This window comes from Homalodisca vitripennis, chromosome 1, assembly GCF_021130785.1.
Source record: "Homalodisca vitripennis isolate AUS2020 chromosome 1, UT_GWSS_2.1, whole genome shotgun sequence".
Lineage (NCBI taxonomy): Eukaryota > Metazoa > Arthropoda > Insecta > Hemiptera > Cicadellidae > Homalodisca > Homalodisca vitripennis.
This window is the reverse complement of record NC_060207.1, coordinates 61,982,381-62,005,750: the sequence shown is the minus strand read 5'-3', so window position 1 is coordinate 62,005,750 and position 23,370 is coordinate 61,982,381. Positions and strand designations below refer to the sequence as shown.

At 34.8% G+C, this 23,370-nt stretch overlaps 1 protein-coding gene across 2 annotated transcripts in view; it reads left to right on the top strand.

Annotated features, from left to right (window-relative positions):
* Positions 1-23,370, top strand: part of LOC124362858 (sodium- and chloride-dependent neutral and basic amino acid transporter B(0+)-like) — a 133,195-nt gene that overhangs the window by 61,075 nt on the left and 48,750 nt on the right. Inside the window, exon 1 of one of the 2 annotated variants that reach the window (XM_046817731.1) lies at positions 12,730-13,116. The exons of the other annotated variant lie outside the window; for it this stretch is intronic. Within the exon in view, the coding sequence (XP_046673687.1) occupies positions 13,033-13,116 (84 nt within the window). The 5' untranslated portion in view covers positions 12,730-13,032. Of the gene's footprint in view, positions 1-12,729; positions 13,117-23,370 lie in introns of those variants that run through there. 2 annotated transcript variants of the gene reach the window in all.

The following is a 23,370-nucleotide window of genomic DNA, read 5'->3' as shown; positions in this document are numbered from 1 at the left end:
ATCGTCACTGTTAGCAACAAATAGGCCTACTGTCTATTTTCATTGACATTAGTGCACTGTCGTTATACACAAGCAGTTTTTCTTTGTTCTGTGCGTAAGTGGCGTGTGTTGACTTATTTTAAAGTGCTGTTGTGTTTTGTGATTTTGTTTGAAATGAAGGAATCATTTCACAGTAAATTGGAAGATCTGATGTCCAAGAAGAATGGTCTCACAAGTCGAAATTTTATTATCGAGGAGCCACGCTATGAAGAAATTATCAGCGAAGTAAAGGAGGCAAAAACAGAAGAGGAAAAATGGTCAGTCCTTGATGTCTAAAGATTATCGCCGAATCAATCGGTTTGATGTCATAAACATTGGCGATAAAGAAATGTTGATTGAAAAAACAACTGAAGAAATGACAGATATAAAATATTTCTGTCGCATTGATCAAATGTATGACACAATTCATTCAGCTCACTTACGAGTTGGTCATAAAAAAAGAAAAAGCTATGGAAGCCGAGCTAAAAAAGAAATTTTGTTTGTAACATTACCAGGGAGGTAATTAAAATATATTTGGATCTTTGCGAACCTTGCGCACTTAAGAAAAAGTCAAAAAGTAAAGGGCTGGTTGTTGTTAAACCCATCATTTATGACAGCATTAAATTCACGCTGCCAGGTAAGATATCATAGCATTTCTCTAAAATAAGACAGTTTTCCTTTGCTGACAAATACCTAAGCGTATTACGCAATGGCAGTTGTTATAATGAGGTATATGGGTATAGTTGACATAAACATTTATGTTGAGTCGATTTATGTATTTTTATTGTATTTTAGGTGGATCTAATTGATATGCAATCAGAGCCTGACGGCGAATACAAGTTTATCCTTTAATTATCAAGATCATCTCACCAAGTTTGTTGTTCTACGTCCCTTGAAAACTAAAACTGCTGATGAAGTATCCGACATCCTTTTGGATATATTTTGCTTATTTGGGGCTCCATACATACTTCACAGTGATAATGGACGGGAATTTTGTAACCGGGTAAGTGGTAAAAACAAATTACTGTAGTGAAAAGATTCCACCCTAGAATTTTAGTATTTTTGTAATGGTAATGGTACGGGTTTTCAGGTTATCGAGAACCTAGCCAGTAAATGGAGTGCCATAAAACTAGTACATGGAAAACCAAGACACTCGCAGAGTCAAGGGTCTGTCGAACGGGCCAATCAAGACGTTCGAGATAGTCTTGTGGCTTGGATGACTGATAACAACACCTCAGGATGGGCAAATGGTCTCAGGATCATTCAGAATACTAAGAACAACAGTTACCACAGTGGGATCAAGAGAACCCCTTATGAGGCAATGTTTTGGTTCACCACAGAAAAATAGATTATTAGATTCCCCTTTGACAGCCGACGTCGTAAAAAAAATAACTACTGAGGAAGAACTAGAAGGAGAGTTCTCTAAGCTTGAAAAAAGTTTTTAATGAAGAAGACAACGAAGAAATAAATGCTGTGGATGAAGATGCTTCGGAGATTTTGACAAGGACTGTAGAAAACAATGAACACGTAGAAAAAGAAACTATGTCCAGCGATAACTTAACAACTCTGTAATATAGATTGTGACAAAGCAATAGATTGTGACAAAGCAATAGATTGTGACAAAGCAAACAGCTGTTTTGAATGTGGTCAGCACATACATTATGAAGTTTTAAATAACGAAGACCTAGGCTTACCTTTGTGCACTCTTTGCTCAAGAAAATCTGCCATAGACACAATACGAGAAAACTGTGTAACTGCATTGAAAAGTCAGGCAGCCAAAATGTTAAAGCGTACTGAAAGAAAATTAACTCCAGTCTCAGTCGGCGATAACGTTTTGGTAAACATTCCTGATGTCGACCGGGCCCGACTAGCTCCAAGAAATGTAATGGCTGTTGTAATAAATAAGAACGATGATTCCTATACCTTGGTACAAAGCATGGAGTTCTTGACAAACAGTTTTCCAGACAAACCAGTTCCAGGTAGCTCCTAATAAATTTATTAATAACATCGATGTACCTGATGAACAGCTCAATGTCCGTAAAGAAGCAATGAAGTCATCCGGGTCCAAACAAGGTTTCATCAGATGTGGATGCAAGAAGAAGTGTTCGGGCAGATCTTGCAAATGTGTAAAATCAAATTTAAAATGCAATTCTAAATGTCACGGTTAGCACTTCTTGTGCTAACAATTAAAGTGAATTACTTTCTGAAAAGAACTTTAATAAACATTGAAAGTGGTACATGTGTGAAAAATAACTTTTTTTTCTATTTTCAATAATAAGATACTTGTATTTTACTGTTTAGTTTTTGTTTTGATTGAAATTAAATGGAAATTTCAAGGAAAATTTGATTTTATTTTACTTGTTATAATGGAATTAGTGTAGGGTATGGTATGGTTGTGTTTGGAGGCTTTTCGGCGTTTTGCGCAAATTACAAATACCCACAACCCGACGTGGGCAAATTAGATTACCCACGTCGGGTTATGGGTATTATGGTTTTGCTCAATCTCCGATGAACGTGTTTATTTCGTCTCTTGAGTACTTTCGCATACCCACAACGCGTTCTGGGTATTTCGCTTCGGCCAATGTCCGAAAAAAATGCTCAATACGCGACGTGGGTAATTCACGTTGTCACATCGCGGAGTGAGAGTAAAAATTTCGGACATTGTCCGAATTCGGTGTTTGAGTGTAACATATACATTTGAATTGAAAATCTAGGGCATCGCACAAATAAACATACTTAGGATTTAAAACCTGAAGTAAATACAATGTAGCAAGATATAGAATAAACGAATCTAAAAACTACGAACTAATACAAAATATAGTATTTTCCATTTAAATACTCTTCAGTTCAGTAATATGCTTGGTCTGGTCTACAAGGTTGTAATGTATTCTTAAACAATGGCAATAGAAGCTCAATTTTGTGAGAATCAATTGTATAATTCAATGATGCATAAAACTTTCCCTGCTCGTAAACTGTTAGTCTATCCACATAATAATGTAATATTTTATTTTTATATTATAATAGGAATGGAATTATTTGAAAGTTTAGTATTTCAAAAATGTAAATAAATTGAAGTAAAAATACAAATAGTTCTGAAAAACAGGTAGGCCTACATTATTTGAGTGTAAACATAATTCTTATGATACAGTTTCGCATTTTAAATTTTTTTTAGAAGTATATGACCCGACTAGAATTCCATGTTTATTATGTAACTACATATAACCAATATATCCTTTGGTAGTATCTAAATGAATTTGTTCCAATTGTATTTTTAATCAAGGTGCGTAGTTTCACTTGGCCAGTTATTGTACTCAGGTCCAAAAAGTAGAGGAGTTAACTGAAGGCCAACCCTACCCGGGGGAAACTCGGTGGAGTGAAGTTATACAATAATGTTTCTCGGAGAATAGCGGCTGTGTCTCGGTCATTATAAGTCAAGTCGCCACCTCATCCCGTAGACAATAGGCCAGTCCACCGTGGCCTGCGGCCTACAGCTTATTGTTTCGGCCTCTGCTCGTTTCCTTCTTGCCGTTGTCCACCTCTCGATGTTCCTTCCTCTGCAGATCCGTCCTCGCTCACTGTCCACGTGACCACGCGTCTCGGTCGCGGTCGTGATCGTGATCATCGATATGCGATAATCGTGAGTCACCTCCAGGTCCCCGCTCCCACTGTAGTTTCCATTTCGTCGATATACCGTCACAGCTACTTCCCTGTATTACTGTACGTGCAAGGAAAGTGGCATTGTTATTTGTTTTCCCTTTTCAATTTGGACAGTGAATCATACAAGACACTGAGTCACTGTATTCCATATTCCAGTCTTCAGAAAGGTTGCATAGAGGAAAACGTCTAGACTTTTCTCAGTATAATTCAAGAGGTACTAGGGATATAGCCTACAACTGTTGAGAGTCCTACACGGTCTTGCATTGGAGATAACCTTTAGTTAAATTAGGTCAAAGGCTGCTTAATTATTTTGATACAAGACATACATTTTTAATTTAAAACTATAACGATATACATTTTTCAGAGAATTTTTATATCGTATATTTTAAATATTTTTCATCACTCGTTTTACTGTTCTTAATGCTAAAGGTGTAATTCCAAGCCAAACTATGAAATAAACTTGAACTTTTCTTTATCATTGAGTTACGGATGTTAGTGAATTACCTCATATTTAAGATTGCGAACCATAAAAAGTAATTTGAGCCTGTTTCTACATTTTCGTTAAATTGGGTTTTTAAGTGGTATATAATGGATCAGGAGTGTACGTTTTTGTACCAGAAAACAGCCTTTAGTAAGCTTAAATCGTAACAAAGATGATTACGACTAAAACTGGTACGCGGGCACTTTCATTATAACTTAATCCAATATTCATAATAGGAATTCCGCTATTCATGAGCTTGTTAATAGCTTTACATTTTGTTGAATAAATTTCAACGCTCATTTTATTATATATTAAATATTTATTACGACCTGTTATCGTGATTCTTTTATTACGTTATACCCTTTCAAAATAATTTCTCGCCTACTCTCGAAGTTTAATAAAACCCAACGAGGTCAATACCGGTCAGGACTAATTAGTAAGGTTTCAAGGTTTAAATAGCTTTGTTTAAATCTCATTAACGACGAAGAGAAGAAATGGAAAGGTAAGAGGATTTCTGTCATTTAATTGCCATCGTTCAACACTACGTTTCGAGTATTGGTATCGGGTAACTGCTTAATCAAACAAGAAAATAAATATACCAGTTTTAACTGTTTTCTGTTACATGATTAACCAGTTATTGTTTTGTGTCATTAGCGATGACAAATGTTACAAATAATATTAGTAAGAATAATTTTACTCTTACTGTATTAGTTTACGTTCAAATCACTCTACTCCTGAGGATTTATTGTACTAATTCGTTCTTATCATAACAAATTAAAATATAACATGATATCTCATTACGACAGGGTCAGTAGTTTTCGAAATACACTTTCAATATTCCTCAATATTTTGAGGGCTAATACGCAAAATGCCCTCAAAATCTAGCTTGGAACCACCCTTTAACCCACAAAAGTGGGTTACTCATAAATGATTATGGTAAAATATTGTAAAACTTTAACATTGGGCTTGTTGTTAACTGAGACGTGACTAATAAACAAACATGTTTGATCAGAAATACTGCGAAGAGTACTTATATGATATTTTTAACTAGTACGTGGTGTCATGTAATTTTTTGTCAGATTGATTTTTTTGACTGATAAGTCTTAACATTTTAGTTTATCCTGCCCATTCGGTTTTGTTTCGAGCTAAACGGCAAAGTAAGCGTTAACATCTTCGACGAGGATTGAAGACTAAGACGACTTGGTTGGATTATAGACCTTATTATGGTGGTTCAATAGGGAAAGAATAGGGTCGCCGTTTGGAAGCGTTGACTAGACGATGAATTCTTCAGAAAAACTTATACATAAATTTGAACCCTTATTGCGAGAGGGATGAAATTAGTGACTGAGATGACTGTAACGAAACATTGTGACCCTGCGCGTCAACGGTCGCCATTAGGGACTAAGTTGTAGCCGTCTAAAGTGAACTGACCGGAAGCCAAACCAAAATGGGAAGGGAAGAAAAAGAAAAGTTCCTACTTGCTCACTCTTTGTGTGGCCTAAAACAACACAAAATTAACGGAATTTAAAAAACGTTTCTAAATAGTTGTTTTTGTGATTTTTTTTCGTAGATTAATGGACCCTGGTCCTAGTTTGGCACATGGTCTGTTTATAAACGGCATTTCTGGCCGCAAGAATGTATGTGAACACATTGAATAAATCATCCATTAGTAAATAAACAACTCGTGGTTATGAAGTTTATTTTTTTACTATACAATAAATAAAATCATAATGGCTGTAAAATTAAAATACATTTTGAATTGTACTGAAAACACACTCCCTACCTATTCTTTATTAGTTTGTTACATTAAAATTAGACCAATGTTATTATAAATAAAACATGTATCAAAATGAAGTGCCTATACATCTATAAGAGCACAACAGCATTTGAATGATTTGTTCCTAAGTTCATTTTTGAAAAGATTCGGCACTTTTTGTATAGTGAAAATATATATATAACGTATATTAAATATATACGTTTTTCTAATAATAGACAGGTTATTTAAATAATGTTGTAGAACTGTGTTTAAATAACTACAGCGCATTTAAATGAAATGAACAATAATAAAAAATAGCTGATATTGTAATATTATTGTTCTGTACTTTTAATGATTTGTTTCGAATTTGTATTGGGCCACTGCATTAAATATTAATAGTTGTTTGAAAATTACATTTTTTTAGGCAACTCTATGATGTTTTCCTGTTTATATGAAACAATAACCGTTGTTTTGAACTTCATTTACTATATTTTTAGATCTGTTACGTTTTATTATCCATCTACAGCCCTGATTTATTGATTATACATATATAAAATTACACTTCAACATAGTTGTTCAATCCCTACTAATTTGTCAGCATAGTCAACTAATAGCTCAAGTTAATTCTTGTTTATACATGCTCCATTACAAAAATGAATTTATGTATTCATGTGAATTTATGTCTATGTGTACAAAGTTGCTAAATGGTGAAGAAACTCGAAGTCGCATCGGGGAAAAATGAAATAGAAAAAGAAAATTTAATACTGGCCACGGCAGGTTGTGTGATACTGGGTCAGTTGAGTGTAGCACTAGTCTTGCATTGTTGATGAGCAACTGCTACCCAACTGTGGTTCGCTAGACCTGTCCGTGACTACGTTGCGTTGTAGCAAATATACACCGGTGCCGATTCTAATCTAATCAACGTATATTTAAGTGTGAAACGTTTTAACCAAAAATGTGTTGTATACGTGCACTTAATCACATTAAAAGTTTAGTTGGGATGTTTCTCAATGTTTTATTTTACGAATGTGTAAACCTTGTATATCATGTATCACTGAAACACTGTATCTGGCCTACACGTTATTGCTGTCTGCTCCAATGTTCTTATCTACAATAAATATAAGGAACGACACTGAATACTGAATACGTACAGTATTATTGCTACGGTGGCGTCACTACGTAGCATAAGTAATTTAATCGATACTAACATATATTATTAAATTAAACAATATATTCATTATCAAAATAAGTAACATGTGTAAAACCATCTGCTTACCAGTTAATTGCATAAGATTTTGAATTCGATCTAGATGAGATATTAAGATAAAGGCTGATGATGAATATAGTTTTACTCAATTTTGCTAGGTTAGTGAGATATATTTGACGGTGAAGGTAATTTCCCCCAAATTCCGCGGTAAGCTGTTGGGATAGAGATGCCGTTGAATACAGTTGTTGTCCCAAACCCGGTGCTGAGCTGATGAACTAGGGTGAACGGTTTAATTAGTTGTAATAAATAAATGTCAGCGGCCTTTCCGTTACGTAGCCTATTCATGACTATTATTCTTCGGATTTTTTAATTGTTGAATACTAATAACTATTTAGGTTGACCAAATTTAGCCATCCACATAACTGCTGTGGATGTGGCAGACATCGTTAGTTTCTACCACCATATCCGCTTTCGCTAAAAGATAATGTTTTATGTCCGATTGCCCTTATACGAATTTTGTATTGTTGAAACATTAAACATTACATTCTTTTGGGTTTCTGTTCAATGCACGTTTGTTTGATAAAAAATGTTATTGACGTTAAAAGTATATCTTTTTAGTTCAAATTAAGTTCCTCGTATCTGTTTAGAGACAACATTAAGTATGTAGGCTATATAAGAAAGAGACCATATTACAGTTCGTCTTCCTTCAAATAACAATCAAAAAATGATAATAAACCAAAATTGGTGGGAAGAAAAGGCAAGTTTCTCCACAACAGGAGATATAATATCCAGAAGACCTTGCTATTGGTTCCGAAGACGCTCACACACGCACTCGCACGCACGTCTGTCAATTAGAAAGTGTCCTCAGTGGCGAGACATGCTTACTGCTTACTTTTCTCATCCTCATCAACAATACTACCACCAGAGACGACATTCCTGACAGGATCACGTGACCACTACTTGTAGTAGACCAAACCACTTACCGAGATGAGAGAGTGTGTATCGATTAGTAGGAGCGAGAGACTGGCGGTCTGACGAACTTCCCAGAGAAGAGACTGATTGTCAGTATTCCCTTGTAGATTGTTAAATACTGTCACTTCCACCCTTGCAGCCGGGGGAGTGAACTACTTGGCAATCAACCAGCTCCATCTCCACCCCAAAGGTTCTATCAAAGTGATACTCCAATAAAGTACGTCAAGATCTACCTGCTTTTCTCCTTTACCTTTCCTTTCACAGTGGAATTGAAAACATGTTTTTTTTTTCTTTTCTCTTACTGTACAGTTCTATTCCCTAAGGCACAGCTTTTCGAAAAAGATTCTGTCTGTTGAAACTGGGTCGTGACATTCAAACATTCTTTCATATCTCATTTAATGAACCACTGAGTATGACACCACCCCAATTACCAAATGCATACTTGTATCACATATATTTTAAGAAGGTTCTTCATACGCCAATAGCAAGCACTATAATTGATTGTACAACGCGTTTTTAAGAATCATTCCATGTTAGTTGTCGTTGTAAAAGTGTTAATGATAACTGCAATCTTTGATGATTATTTTTCAAATAGAAAACTGTCTGATAATTGGAATGAAGTTTAACATATTTTAGGCATAATTATATATGATTGAAAAAGAATAAAGTTTTATAAGCAAATGATGTAAGCCAAATTTGATGAGATGTCAATTTTGATGAGGACCCCTCGTTGCTGCGCCTATTGATGTAGGTCAAATTTGATGCGAGTGTAAATTTGATGAGAGTCCCAGGTTATAACACCAATTTACTATGTGTCACTCCCACATTGGTTACGATAATTTGCTGAAAGTCAGTTCTTTAGAATTATTCACTCACCATGTAGTTGTACGCGCCTTGTCACCAGTGGCACGTTGTTATACCATGTTGTTCATCATAGTATCGGTCGCCATCTTGCCCAATGCTAGCTGTATTTCCTCGTATTACTCAAAAATTATTAGATTTGAATATCTCTGGTGTTATCACCAGAGACAAGTCTGTGTGTATGTCAGGGTTCCAAAATATATTAAGTAATAATTACAAAATTTAACATCACTCCACACTTTTTGTAAAAGGGACATTTAAAGAAAGTCAAAGCAAGTGACCACGAGATTAGTTTATTAAATGTCACACTCTCAACAATATTATAAACTCACTCACCTTGCAGTGCTTTGATAATTTTAACAGTCTAAACAATATCCCATCCTTGATTAAATTTCAATATACTATACAACAGATCATTACTTTCCCAGGAGAACTAACACAACCTCCTTGCTTCGAGTCTGATGGTAGAAGAACGAATCTCCGTATAATACGACGGATACTGATTCAAAACAACACTCATCACTTCTCTCGTTCAAATCAGCGTCTTCACGAATAAATTTAATTTAATTCTTTCTTATAATTGTCGAAATTTATCACGTTTACTATAATTAATCAATTTAAGTATTTCTATTTTCTTTTTATTAATTTTTCAAAGCTTTTTATTTAAATTTTTAGCAACATGTGCTTTATGACGTCATAAATTTACAAGTCATTCATACCACAATTGGCTCTTCTGCGTAATTCTATTTAATGTTTTTGTAAAACACGAATTTTGGTTATGTTTACTTCATTTTAATTAATCAAATCTTTTCCCGTATAAAGTTCAATAAATGTCTTCGTTATTAAATAAATCTCAATTCCGACAACATGTGATTCACTGATGTCACAGTCTGCCGATTCATTGACGTCACAGTCTGCCAATTCCCCGCGAATATTCAAATGTCGTAATTTGACCTGTTACACAAATAACCGATACAATACTGTAAATAGCAACAAGAAATAGAAATCTACCTCAGTCCATAGGCCAGGCTGAAACGGAAGTTATATTATACTTCAATATAAATTTTGTGTTATCCTTATTTGGTTTTAATTTTCTTACAGTTCTAACTGCTGGTGTTATTGACTACACAGGTTTAATACCTAATAATACTATGGTAATGATTAACTATGTTTTAAATAGTACTCTGTTAATTTCATTAATTTGAGAGGTTACTGTAAATATCACTTAGTATCAATAATGACGCATTCCTAAAAATAAATCAGGTACAACTGGAAAAGTGTACCAAATTAACAAACATTAGTCTCAAAAGATTTTCCGAGCATTTTTCAATGGAATCTTGGAAAATAAGTGTGTCAAAGACGAGTAACGGTTACTCTTTATTATCAGTTGTAACTATGCCTTTGCTTTGACTCTTTATGATTCATCCAAGGAAGGCATTTGGCAACATTCACTTTGGTACTTCAACGAAGATCTCATATAATTTCTACTACAAAACATTAAGCCCTGTTTAAACTTGCTGGGACAGTCTGTTAGTCCCACAACTATGTTCAGTAAGAGGACGTCTTCTGTCGCGTAGTCGCAGGTACAACACTGAATCGCGATAATTGCAAACTGTGGTGCGCCTGCGCATTAACGACCACCAGCGGCTTCGGAGATGAAGAGAGTGAATCGTGCAGTTCTGGCTGACGTAATCTTCCACAACAACCCGCCTCATCATCGGGCGGTCCTTCGTCACGGAACTTGAGGTGAATACGTGCTTACACTTGTACAATCTGCAATCATTTGTTTCAGGCCGGAGCTTTATTTTGAGTTGGAGATCTCCGTAATTCGGATAATTGTGTGTGAAATTCATGGAAAAATGGATTACATTTTATTTCCGTTCTCAATAATATAATAATAGTCGGAACTGTATTGAAATGTTTACAGATAAAGCATATTTTCAAGTCAGCTGCAATGATCTTAATAAAACCTTTGACTATCCAAAGAGAAACCTTACATCCATATGAGAATTGCGTGGCTGAAATTTGTTTCGGTAAAGCTAGTCTCTCTTAAATTAAAGCATATATCACTGTTACACTAAATATTTTGTTCAGGGTTTAATCCATTATAATATTATAGTGGTTACCCCATTTCTATTATTTAAGATGTTGAGTATTTTATCATTATCAAAGTTTAATCAATACAACGCGTGTTTAATAGTTTCTCTAATACATTATTTATAATTGCTGTGTGCTTAATTTGCCGCCAGACAGCACACAAGTACAACGTTTCAAGTGCAACATATTTTAGCGTTGGATGCAATATTTCCTCATTTACTGGTACAGAATCAAAGATCAAACCAATCAGTTTTATTTCAGCTTATGTTCCTATTAAGTTATGAGTTTCCGTTAGTTTTCAATGGTTCCGACATTTGGTAATAATAGGCCTCATTGGCCCTGCAGTTAGGCCTTATTCACGAAACTAATAAGGTTTAAAAAGTGGTAAAATTAAGATACTAAATGCGTAAATCTGCATTAGGATTAATCTGCATAAAGGTTTAAATAGGCTAGGGCTTAAAACAGACAGTTAGAACTCTTAGATTAGAAGAATTAAGATCATTAATATAAAACAAAGAAATTATCTGTACATGTTTGAAACAACCATGTACGAGTAAAAGATAATGAAATGATGAAATAGTTTGTGACGATATTTCACCTCAGATAACTTATACTTAAGAGTAAGAACTGGAAAAATATTCTGCCAATAATAAAAGACACGCTAAACAGTTTTGTAACTTTTATTCTTACTTCATTGCTTCAGATGATTCACGATGCCGGTAATTAACAGATACAAACATTATAGGACTTCTCATTTCAACTTTATTTGTTTTTGTGAATGAATTAATATGTCAGACATACAGGCGTTTTGTTACATCTCAGCTGACAATGTTCATTGATAAAGTGCAGAGAGTCAGAGAAATGCTGTTCAAAAGGGCTAAGTTTAAGTATACATTAGTAAATTTGAATAAAACACCAGCTGCTCATATTAACTTTGCCAAATTAAACATTTACCACATCTCTTATTTGTTGATCTAGTTGTAATTTTATCTGTTAAATTTAGTGTTTGTAGGAGAAAAGAGAAACGACTTTTTAAATAACTTAAGGCTACAAGTGTTATCTGGAGAGCCGTTTAGATCTGAACGACTGGCACTAGATGCCTCTCCTGTAGGCTATACTCTTTTATTTTGTACTCGGCGGTTTATCTCTGAAACGTTGAAAGGACAGCTGTTAAACTGACAGTAAAAGATTGTACCCGTATTGATGGCTTGTTTAATTGTAAAGCAAGCAGTTTCAGAAAAGTGTGATTTACAAGTTAAGTCCGTTTCAGTTCGTATTTTACATTATGAAGCTTATATTACAATAGAAATGTTAATAAAGAAAAATACAAGTTTGAAGATGCTAAAAACAACTCTTACTGAACTTAAAATGTTTTTCTATTTTTTATAATTAGCCAATGTGAAACACTCGTAGTACAGGAAGGAAACACGATCGTTCCTCTTGTCGGTTTCTGCAGTGGTTCGATGCAGTATGAAATTCTGATTAGGCCGTGGAGTCTACAATAAACAAAACCTACCGTAGTAAATATGACTTGCGGATTGTCTGGAGGCAGGAAGTTAAGACAAGACAAGACGGCCTGTCTCGGACAATTACTGTCTTGTGTTGTGTAACGATGGTCAAGGTCAAGGTCGAGGTCAAGATGTCCTCCTCAGTCCACGACCACGAGTTTCAGTGGGCAGAGGATGTCTTCTTCTTCTTGTGAGCACGCGCACAAATGTCACGTCGCGTCGTGTTGTAAGAGTCCTCTATCGGGTTAATCGGATTTAAGACAATCACGCGCTTGAGTCAAGTAAAAATTTTCAATTCGCATTTGTTTAGTTCGTCAAGTGTCGTATATTAATTATATTTCTTTTGTGTGTGATTCCAACACTAACGATATGATAAACTGTGATTATCCTTTAAAAGGTGTATTTTATTATTTTTATATCCAAATAGTTTTATTATCAAAGTGACATTGGGGATTCTTATTCAAGTGATTTTAAAATGGTTATCGTCGCTATAGGACGGCTGAAAATACAGCTGGGACCCAAGCCCAACCTGCAAGACCACAGTTATCAGCATTCAACTGTAAGTGACACCTACATAGAAATGTTCCTTACTAGACACTGATGCCCTACTCTTTTTATCTTTAACGGTGTTTGAAATCTTCCAGAAACATTATAAGAAGGATCACTTATTGTTTGAATCGTAATCTCTCGTAATGGTTAAAGTAAATTGGGCTTTTTGTCTCTACTCATTCTCCGTAATTGACCTCCTATTAAAATGCATTATTATGTTAGGGTAGGTTAAGTCAGCCTTATAATATAAATTTTTATCTGAAAGGCGGGGGTCAACTTGAAATTCATTTAAATATTGAAAAAGATGAGTACTTCTATTATTTTGAAGAAATTGTACTTCGATTTGAGTAATATGTTTACCTAATCTATGGCTTTACAATACGTTAGAGAATACGTTACTCTGAGGTTAGAGAATTTTTTTACGTTACTCTTGGTTTGAGAATTTTGTACATTACTCTATGGTTTACGAAACGTTGCTTTATGGTTTGAGGTTAGGGTTGTTGAAAATACGCTTTCTGTCACATGACTTCTTTAGTTTTTTTTTTTTTTTTTTTTTTTTTTTTTTTTTTTTTTTTTTTTTTTTTTTTTTTTTTTGACTTTCATTTATTTACAATCTGTTTATATACAACAAACAATAAGTAAATTGATGATAAATCTTAAGGACATGGTTAATCAAAGTTCATTAACCTTAATTAACATAAACATTTAAGAGATTGTTCATCTTTAAAATCGATCAGCTAAGTTTAAGAAATCATGTCTTTTTAGCCGAAATTGATGGTCACTGTTGTCCAGCAGATTAATAGCCAAGTAGTTAGGATGAGAGTTTAATTTGTTTTGATACTTGATGCAGAACTTTGGAATTTCTTCAGTAACAAAAGGGATATTCGTGTCTCTGTGAATGACTTCATTACGAACATACCATGGGGCCTGTAATATCTTTCGGAGAACTTTAGATTGGAAACGCTGTATAATTTCAATATTTGATGTAGAAGCAACTCCCCACAGTTGAATTCCGTACGTCCAGATGGGCTTTAGAACAGTCTTGTACAACAACAGTTTGCTTTCTATTGATAAATGGGATTTGTTCCCAAAAAGCCAATTTAGTTTTGAAAATTTTGAATTTAATTGGAGCCTTTTGTTCCATATGTGTGGTTTCCAAGTCAAGTCCAGTAATTTTCGTTATAAGTCTTGTAATCGTTTTCAGCGCACACTTGGACGAATAAGGTACGAATTTGGCTAAGGTTGAAGCCAATGAGGGAAGAAACCTCTATGCTCTATGGTCCGTTATTTACTAATATATTTTTATATGATTTAGCTTTACCTACATATTAAAAACATTTGAATTATAACTAGTCTAAAATTTTATTGTAATTGTAAATTTATAAAATGAAACAAAATTTTTAAGTTTTAGATTACTAATTAATTATAATTAATAATTTTACGGAAATAAGCATATTACTATCATATACAAGCAATAGCTGCAGCTCCAATCTCACAAGCAGGACTGCATTTACAACCACAATGGGACACGAAACAAATGGTCCACTCGTTAGAAAGTGAATGGAGGCCGATTCACAAACAATTACAAGCGTGCCGTGACAATTAACTAACAAGATCTGTACAAAGGCTGAGGTTTGGTTGTGCGGTCGCGGTTCTCTAACAAGCGCCTCTCGCTGAGTCAGACAACGGCGGTCTTTAACGACTTGATTTCAATATCTGACCCTCGACGCTCGACTATAATGATGTCGTCGATGGTCCACAGAAACTGTTCCGTGCTTGCAATACCGAGCACTTCTTATATAGTCCAGAAAACCAGAACCAATTTGCACTGTAAGAGTTCGAGAAGTTTAGTATTTCACGAAATCGATAGTTTCCCCTAAGAGAGAAATATACCATCAACCGCGATAGTTTCGGTGGGGTTTTGGAACATTCAAACACTACAGAAACAATTCCTTATCGTCACCACATATGGCGTAAGTTAAACATTTAAATAAACGTTTTTAATTCATTCGGTGTGAATACATATATGAATCTTATGGATGGATCAATAAATTTCATGGATTTTGCATAAATGTTAGTTCGGTTATCCCAAAGTTGCACAGAAAAGTTATGGTCTCCGGCTTATGAACGAGGCCCACCGCCAATATAATAAGTTTCAATAGTAATACATTTAAAATATATTCAACTATATGCCTTGGCATGTGCATAGACATCCGTATTAACTCGGTCACTAAGAAACTGTTTTATCCTCCGACTTAGAGCTCCTGACGCTCTGGAGGCGTAGATTTATCGGATATAATTCCGGATATAGCAAGACTTTTAAATTTACACACCGTCATTATCTCGGGACTGTCTGAAACGCTCGATGTATTACGAGAAATCTTAGAGAAGCCAAGTAAAAGAGTTACAGATTTGCAGATATGTTCGGGATTTTTCAAGAATCTTGTATTAAAACGATTAAATTATATCTTCATGAGTTATTAACTAAACGGGGTTTAAAACAACACGCTACTAAGTCAATGTACAATATTATGCCGTGTTAAAACGTACACGTAATATTTCAATGAATTATTTACTGAACGAGGTTTGAATCGACTCAGCTTGTCACGATCATTAGTGTCTCTCAGTCTTCTCTCACGTGCAGCCAGCAGCTCAGTATGTAACCCAATACAAGGCAACGAGCTCGTCGTGTCGGGTCGGTCCGGATACTGCGGTCTCTGCGGACACATTGGACATTGTTATACTCCATTTACAACTCGATAGTCATCAATGTGATCACACTTTCGTCATATATACGTATTAATACACATAATACAGCTACTGTGTTATATTCCATTTACAACTAGCGAGTCAACAATATGATCACACTTTCGTCATATATACGTATTAATACACGTAATACAGCTACTGTGTTATACTCCATTTACAACTAGCGAGTCAAAAATATGATCACACTTTCGTCATATATACGTATTAAAACACATAATACTGCCATGTATACTCCGTTTACAACTGGATAGTCATCAATGTGATCACACTTTCGTCATATATGCATATTAATACACATAATACAGCTACTGTGTTATATTCCATTTACAACTAGCGATGTCATCAATGTGATCACACTTTCGTCATGTATACGTATTAATACACATAATACAGCTACTGTGTTATACTCCGTTTACAACTGGATAGTCATCATTGAGATCACACTTTCGTCATATATACGTATTAATACACATAATATAGCTACTGTGTTATACTCCGTTTACAACTGGATAGTCATCAATGTGATCACACTTTCGTCATATATGCATATTAATACACATAATACAGATACTGTGTTATACTCCGTTTACAACTGGATAGTCATCAATGTGATCACACTTTCGTCATATATGCATATTAATACACATAATACAGCTACTGTGTTATATTCCGTTTACAACTAGCGAGTCATCAATGTGATCACACTTTCGTCATGTATACGTATTAATACACATAATACAGCTACTGTGTTATACTCCGTTTACAACTGGATAGTCATCATTGAGATCACACTTTCGTCATATATACGTATTAATACACATAATACAGCTACTGTGTTATACTCCGTTTACAACTGGATAGTCATCAATGTGATCACACTTTCGTCATATATGCATATTAATACACATAATACAGATACTGTGTTATACTCCGTTTACAACTGGATAGTCATCAATGTGATCACACTTTCGTCATGTATACGTATTAATACACATAATACAGCTACTGTGTTATACTCCGTTTACAACTGGATAGTCATCATTGAGATCACACTTTCGTCATATATACGTATTAATACACATAATACAGCTACTGTGTTATACTCCGTTTACAACTGGATAGTCATCATTGAGATCACACTTTCGTCATATATACGTATTAATACACATAATACAGCTACTGTGTTATACTCCGTTTACAACTGGATAGTCATCATTGAGATCACACTTTCGTCATATATACGTATTAATACACATAATACAGCTACTGTGTTATACTCCGTTTACAACTGGATAGTCATCAATGTGATCACACTTTCGTCATGTATACGTATTAATACACATAATACAGATACTGTGTTATACTCCGTTTACAACTGGATAGTCATCATTGAGATCACACTTTCGTCATATATACGTATTAATACACATAATACAGCTACTGTGTTATACTCCGTTTACAACTGGATAGTCATCAATGTGATCACACTTTCGTCATATATGCATATTAATACACATAATACAGATACTGTGTTATACTCCGTTTACAACTGGATAGTCATCATTGAGATCACACTTTCGTCATATATACGTATTAATACACATAATACAGCTACTGTGTTATACTCCGTTTACGATTGGTTAATTAAATTTTCATTTTACTTTTGTCATATCGTGTTAAGTGTCATTTATTGGAAATTTGATAAAATGGATGTTATTTTGCAAGCCTAAATTCCTCTTGCCGAGAAGAGTCCAACGTGTTTACTGGAGTGCATGTCAACTACACCTAAATGGCGCACGCTATCCTGTCTACCACAAACGCGGTGACAAAAAACAGTAGGAGCCATAAACATATTTTATATATCGTTTCGTTGTTGTGAGCTTAGTTATTACATCTTTCCATTGCTCAACTATTTAAGAGATCCTTATTATTTGAAATATAACATGAGTTGCAGATTTCTTATCGTAACTAATTACAACTCTTAAACTACAATATGCATCCAAATGTAGTCTTCCTCATGCCGTGTGTATACTTGCTGTGAGGGGCACTTGATCCTAAATTTAAGGAGCGCAACTTCAAACTAAGATTTCGTTGGAGCAGCGTACACAGTTAAGTAGGCTACTATGCTGATGTTCTGTATATTTTATACATATACATATGTGTGTGTGTGTGTGTGTGTGTGTGTGTGTGTGTGTGTGTGTGTGTTTGAATCGTGGTGTTAGGTTCACACACACAAGATTTCCATAGCTTTAAAACAAGTACAGTACATCACTTACAATACGTACGTTACCTCATCAACATCCTGTATTCTAACCACCACGTCACATCGTCACTTCACGCATCCATGAACGGATGTTCATAACTTTGCAGGTTCATCCAGCGAATATGCGTGACAACTATACGTAATTTATTTGATTTATGTTTATTTGAACTCAAGGTCATTTGAACTGTGACTAATTTTACTATTTTGAATTTTGAGCTAACTTTATTTAATAAATTATTTGAGATAGCCTTGCTATCGATAGGCCTCACAAAAATAAAAGTTTTAAATATTGGTTTATGGGTTTGAATGTAAATAAGTTAACAAGTAGCCAATACTAGCTCAATCTTCAACATTATTTAACATTGTTTAATTTGTTACCCACATTTTTATTGAGGTCTACTTCTTTGAACTTGGGCTTCTTCCAATCTAGCAAAATTTTACTCACATATCAATAAATTGTTAGCTCAATACATTACGCTAACGTCTTTTAAAAGTACGAGTATTACATCAACCAGACGTTGTACAGCTAAATTTTATAATTGTTGACAAGAAACGTAGTACTTAACAGTAAACATTATCTATAGTTTACAAAAAACTACAGTAATACATTTTTTATTTGTATGAACCAATGTTTTTTATTACCTTTTCTTTATTATCACAAAAATTATCAACCATACAGTTATCATATTTTTTCCGCTTCGCAAAATACTGAGCCTGAAACAATGTGCTGAGTAAATATCTAATTGTTTGTAATTATTTATTTATTAAAAATTTTATTTTGTTCTTCATAAGTAACGTATTTGTGAGTTTACTTATGTTAGCGTGGTTCAAAATGTTCTGCTATTCATGATTACAAACCAGATCACCCTGATTTTTCAGTTTATCTGCAAGGGTGAGAACTAACCAAAATACTTGGATAAAGTCACAATTAATTATTTCATTTTTGGTGGCAAAACCGTTGTGACCACCCCTTAAAATGTCTTATTTATTTGACTTTTATTATAAAAAAAGTCATATTTTGGCGTGGACTTGATGAATTCATTTACTTTAGAAGTAACAAATTTCAGTACTGTTATAAGTGAAATTATGAGTTTAACTCAATTTTACTCAGTTAAACCTAAAAGATAGACGCATACTGCTTGTTGAAATGTATGATACCCGGACACACATATTTGTTTTATCTCATAGACATCCCGTACGATTAAGGCCTTACCCCTTCCTGATTTATATTCTTATTTATATACTTAAATCCCCAAATTTTATTCTTTCATTCCAACCATTCGTACAAGTCTCAGACCGCAGGTGCTCGTTGCTTGGTGAGGCGTTGGAGTATAAAACCTTCTGTGTGGGATTAACCTCTAGCTACCAATGATTGTATTTGAATACACCTGTTCGCGGAAGTCATCCAGTGTAAGGATGGAGTGAGTGAGGGCAGAGGAGAACGTTACACTAAGTGTTTTTTGTATAACACCGTACCAAACAACGAGTACGCCCAGGAACGGGTGACCGCGGGCCGGCTGGCCGCCAGGTAATCACGTTTTCACGCCGCTCCCCGCGATGTGTTACGGTATCCAACGCTTCCTGTTGACATTGTGAGCAGAAATTATCTGCCTCCCTCTTCTGGTCACGTTCCTTCCCCAAAGGCGAGCCTCAGTTCCGCGTGTTTTTCATTGTAAACGCCTCAATTTTTGCAGTTATTGCCATTGAAAGGTTTCACATAAACAACCGTGACTGAAACGTCAAATGTTAATCTCTCAAGTTTCTAACCCCCTCTTAAGTCTCTTGTGTCTTGTTCACTGTACATATGTTCATTACTCCTCATGTCGCTTAAGTTATAATCTCCCGTTAGCCTGGTGCCTGTTCTCTGTACATCTCTTCATCCCTTATGTCTGTAAAGTTCTAATCTCTTGTTAGTATGGTGTCTGATCTCTCTTCATCCCTCATGCCTCTAAAGCTCTAATCTCTCTTTAGTCTAGATCTTGTTCCATGTATTCTCCAACAGTTCTGATGTCTCTAAAGACCTGATCTCTCTTTGTCTTGTTTACTTACATCTCTTCAATAGCCCTATGTCTCTGGAGTTCTAATTAGTCCAGCCTTGTTCCCTGTACACCTCTTTATTAATGCTAATATCTCAAGCGGATGCATATATATTTAATTAGGCTAACAAGTTCTCTTCCTACTATAAATAAAATATTATTATTATTTACAATTTAGCCGGATAATTTTAAATGTGTGGGTGAAATGCATTTAAATTAATGCTTATTTTTAATATTAATTTTTAGTTTTAGTGACTACGACGCTGTCAACAATATTTCTAATTCTTTTTTTCAAAACAGAGTGTCGTATTTATGTACATAATTATTTTGAATTCAATGTCTTACACATTTGTAATTTGAATTTAGTGTTAAGATATTGCTGCCGCACCGTTTAATTATACGTCTTTGCCATTTATTATCGGTTTGATTTCAAACACGCTAAATTTTTAACAGATTAGATGAAGGAAGGCCTTAAAAGGCGTGATCTCGTTAGGCTATCGTTTGTTCGTTATCTTACACTCTCCGATATCGCCCAGGAGGCGCCTCGTCAGTCAGCGTCAGTGGGCGTAGACCTTACACTGCTGGGATCGGCTCCTAACTAACTAGCTAGCTTGTGCCTGACCTGACCTAACCTCTGCTGGTGTGATAAGGAAGACAAGATCCCCAATCAGTGCAGCCACGAGCAGTAACCGGGATGGAGTGGAAACTGCCGAAACTAAACGAGTCGGACCAAATTACAAGTTGCAAGAGCGAGTGAGAGACATAATGGGCCGGTCAAGAATAAGGAAGAGTTTTCTCTGTCGTGGATGAGTTGCCATCACCGTGGCAATTAGAGGAAGCCTGGAGGCCGGGGAAAGTGTCAATATTTTCAGATGACTTGTTGTTCAGGCGGAAGTAGCGCTGAAAGGTCGTCCCTCCACACTAATATACAGTCATTGGAACATGAGGTGGAAAATTCACTTTGATCCAAAACTATAAGCGCAGATAAAAATTGGTACAAAAGATTAAAAAAACCATAAAGAACCTGTGTTGTAGATTTATTGTACAACATTTGGCACAAGTAGAAAGCCATACATGAAAAACGTTTTTGAATCACGCAGCGGAAGAATGGTTATATTGTACAAGGAAACAGCGCTAGCAGGATGTGCGGACACGTGCATATGTCCTTGGCTGAACCACGTGTTTGCCCATTTACTTGACTGGTCGCTTCTGTGCAATTAACTTTTAATATGCCAAGTTTTACTGGTTTTGCTACGATATCCTATTATGATCACGAAAACCGGTAATACCCCATATGCGTAAGGTCATAGATGATTTGCAAGTGTCTATGATATAGTATGATACCTTCCACATAACAACTCCGTTGATTGTGTCCCAGTTTTGCAGCCAAACATCGACTCTTAGCCGAACAGAGTTATCCAGTAATTTAGAAGATAGTTGGTTACGTGCTAAATATTATAATAATAAACATGATTTTTTGTTGTGTAATTATCAAACAATTCTGTTGGTATTAACTCCCCGCAAATCTAATACTAAATCATTTACGCATCACATGATTACGCATATTAAATTTAATAACAAAAAATATTTAGTACGCATTTTATGTGCACAAAAATATATAAAATTACGTTACAAGGATTGAAATTTATACTATTCCTCATTTGTAAAACATTAAAGACAAAGTTGAGCATACATTAAAAATTTACTGTTTCAAATCGTCCATCGCAATTAAAATTAACATAAACATTAAACACAAATACAAAATGATTAAAATTGAAAATTTTTCACGATGAGATTGTTTTGAAGATGATATCATATGAGATTATTCTACAGAATCTTACCTTTAAAAAAAGACATAGACCTTTTTGAGTGTCGGATCATTGCGAACCATGCATTGCGAGAATGTAAGTGTACAGCCTCATCAAATGGCATCAGATTTGATGCGGAGATGTGGTTTTACTTACTTACATCGTTAATGGGAGGTAATGCAGTATTCTCCATATAATAGCCATTTAGAATGCTGTTCCCGTAGACTGGAAAACAATGATAGGACTCTGAAAGAATGGCTGAGTTGACAAACTGTAGTTTAGCGGTCTGAGATAGCATGGGTAGTTGATAGACATGGGTAACATTTGCAGATAATGATTCATGGATTAACTTATATGTACTGGGTACATTGTAGTACTATTTTATTCCATATTGTACATAAATTAAATTAATGCTAACGTTATATTACCATATATGTTTCCAACAATGCACGCCTGACGGTTCCTGCAAAAATAGTCTACTATTACTACACGGGAAGTAAAGGTTTGAAGGTAGTACTTTTTGTTTCAATTGAGGGATTAACATTTTTTAGAGATAAAAGTTAAATTTATCCAAATAATATTTAATTTAAAACGTGTTATATTTAATTTGAAAAATTGTATTTCCTTGTGACGCAATTCAAAAGAAAGCATTTTATCACCTTAAATTATTATTTCTACACGTGTTTTGAAAAACTTATTTCTGATATTGAACCATTTCTCCCTAAGTTGCACACAAATTTTGGTCAAAAATTACTATTTTGTATGATCAGAATTCCTTATGGAGGGAGTTTTTGTAGCTTTCCTATTTTCAGAAGATATCTTAAAGAGCTGTAACTCTTATATAAAAAATTAACCCAACTAAAATCGATGGCACACTTAAAAATTACAAGTCTGCCTTCTAAGGTCTACTAGCAATTTTTAGGGAAACACTTATATATGAATTTTATGTTTTACTGACAAACCACTCCTGGACAATATTAATAGTATGATTGAGGACATACGCAATGCACAGCTGTTTTGTAGGCCTTAAGAGAGTAGTGCATTCAATTTACAACTTACGAATAAATTAAATTAAGTTCATTCACAGTATGTTTCCTTATCTTAGCAATTTTATGATAACTAAAAACATTTACCATAGATAAAATGATAAGTTAATTGGTCTCACTTAACAAGATCACGCCATGGCTGCATTGCTAGTACGAGAGAAGTAATTACTAGATTGCAACTGTTAACTTTAGTGCAGCGGAACTGTTCATTTGTCTCCACTTGTCCAAGATGACAAGAATTTACTGAATTTTAACTTATTTGTTTTGTTAGTTGTCGATGGAAAACAATGTAATTATTACTTCGATTCAGTTATTAGCGAATTCTATGTTCAATGGCCACTC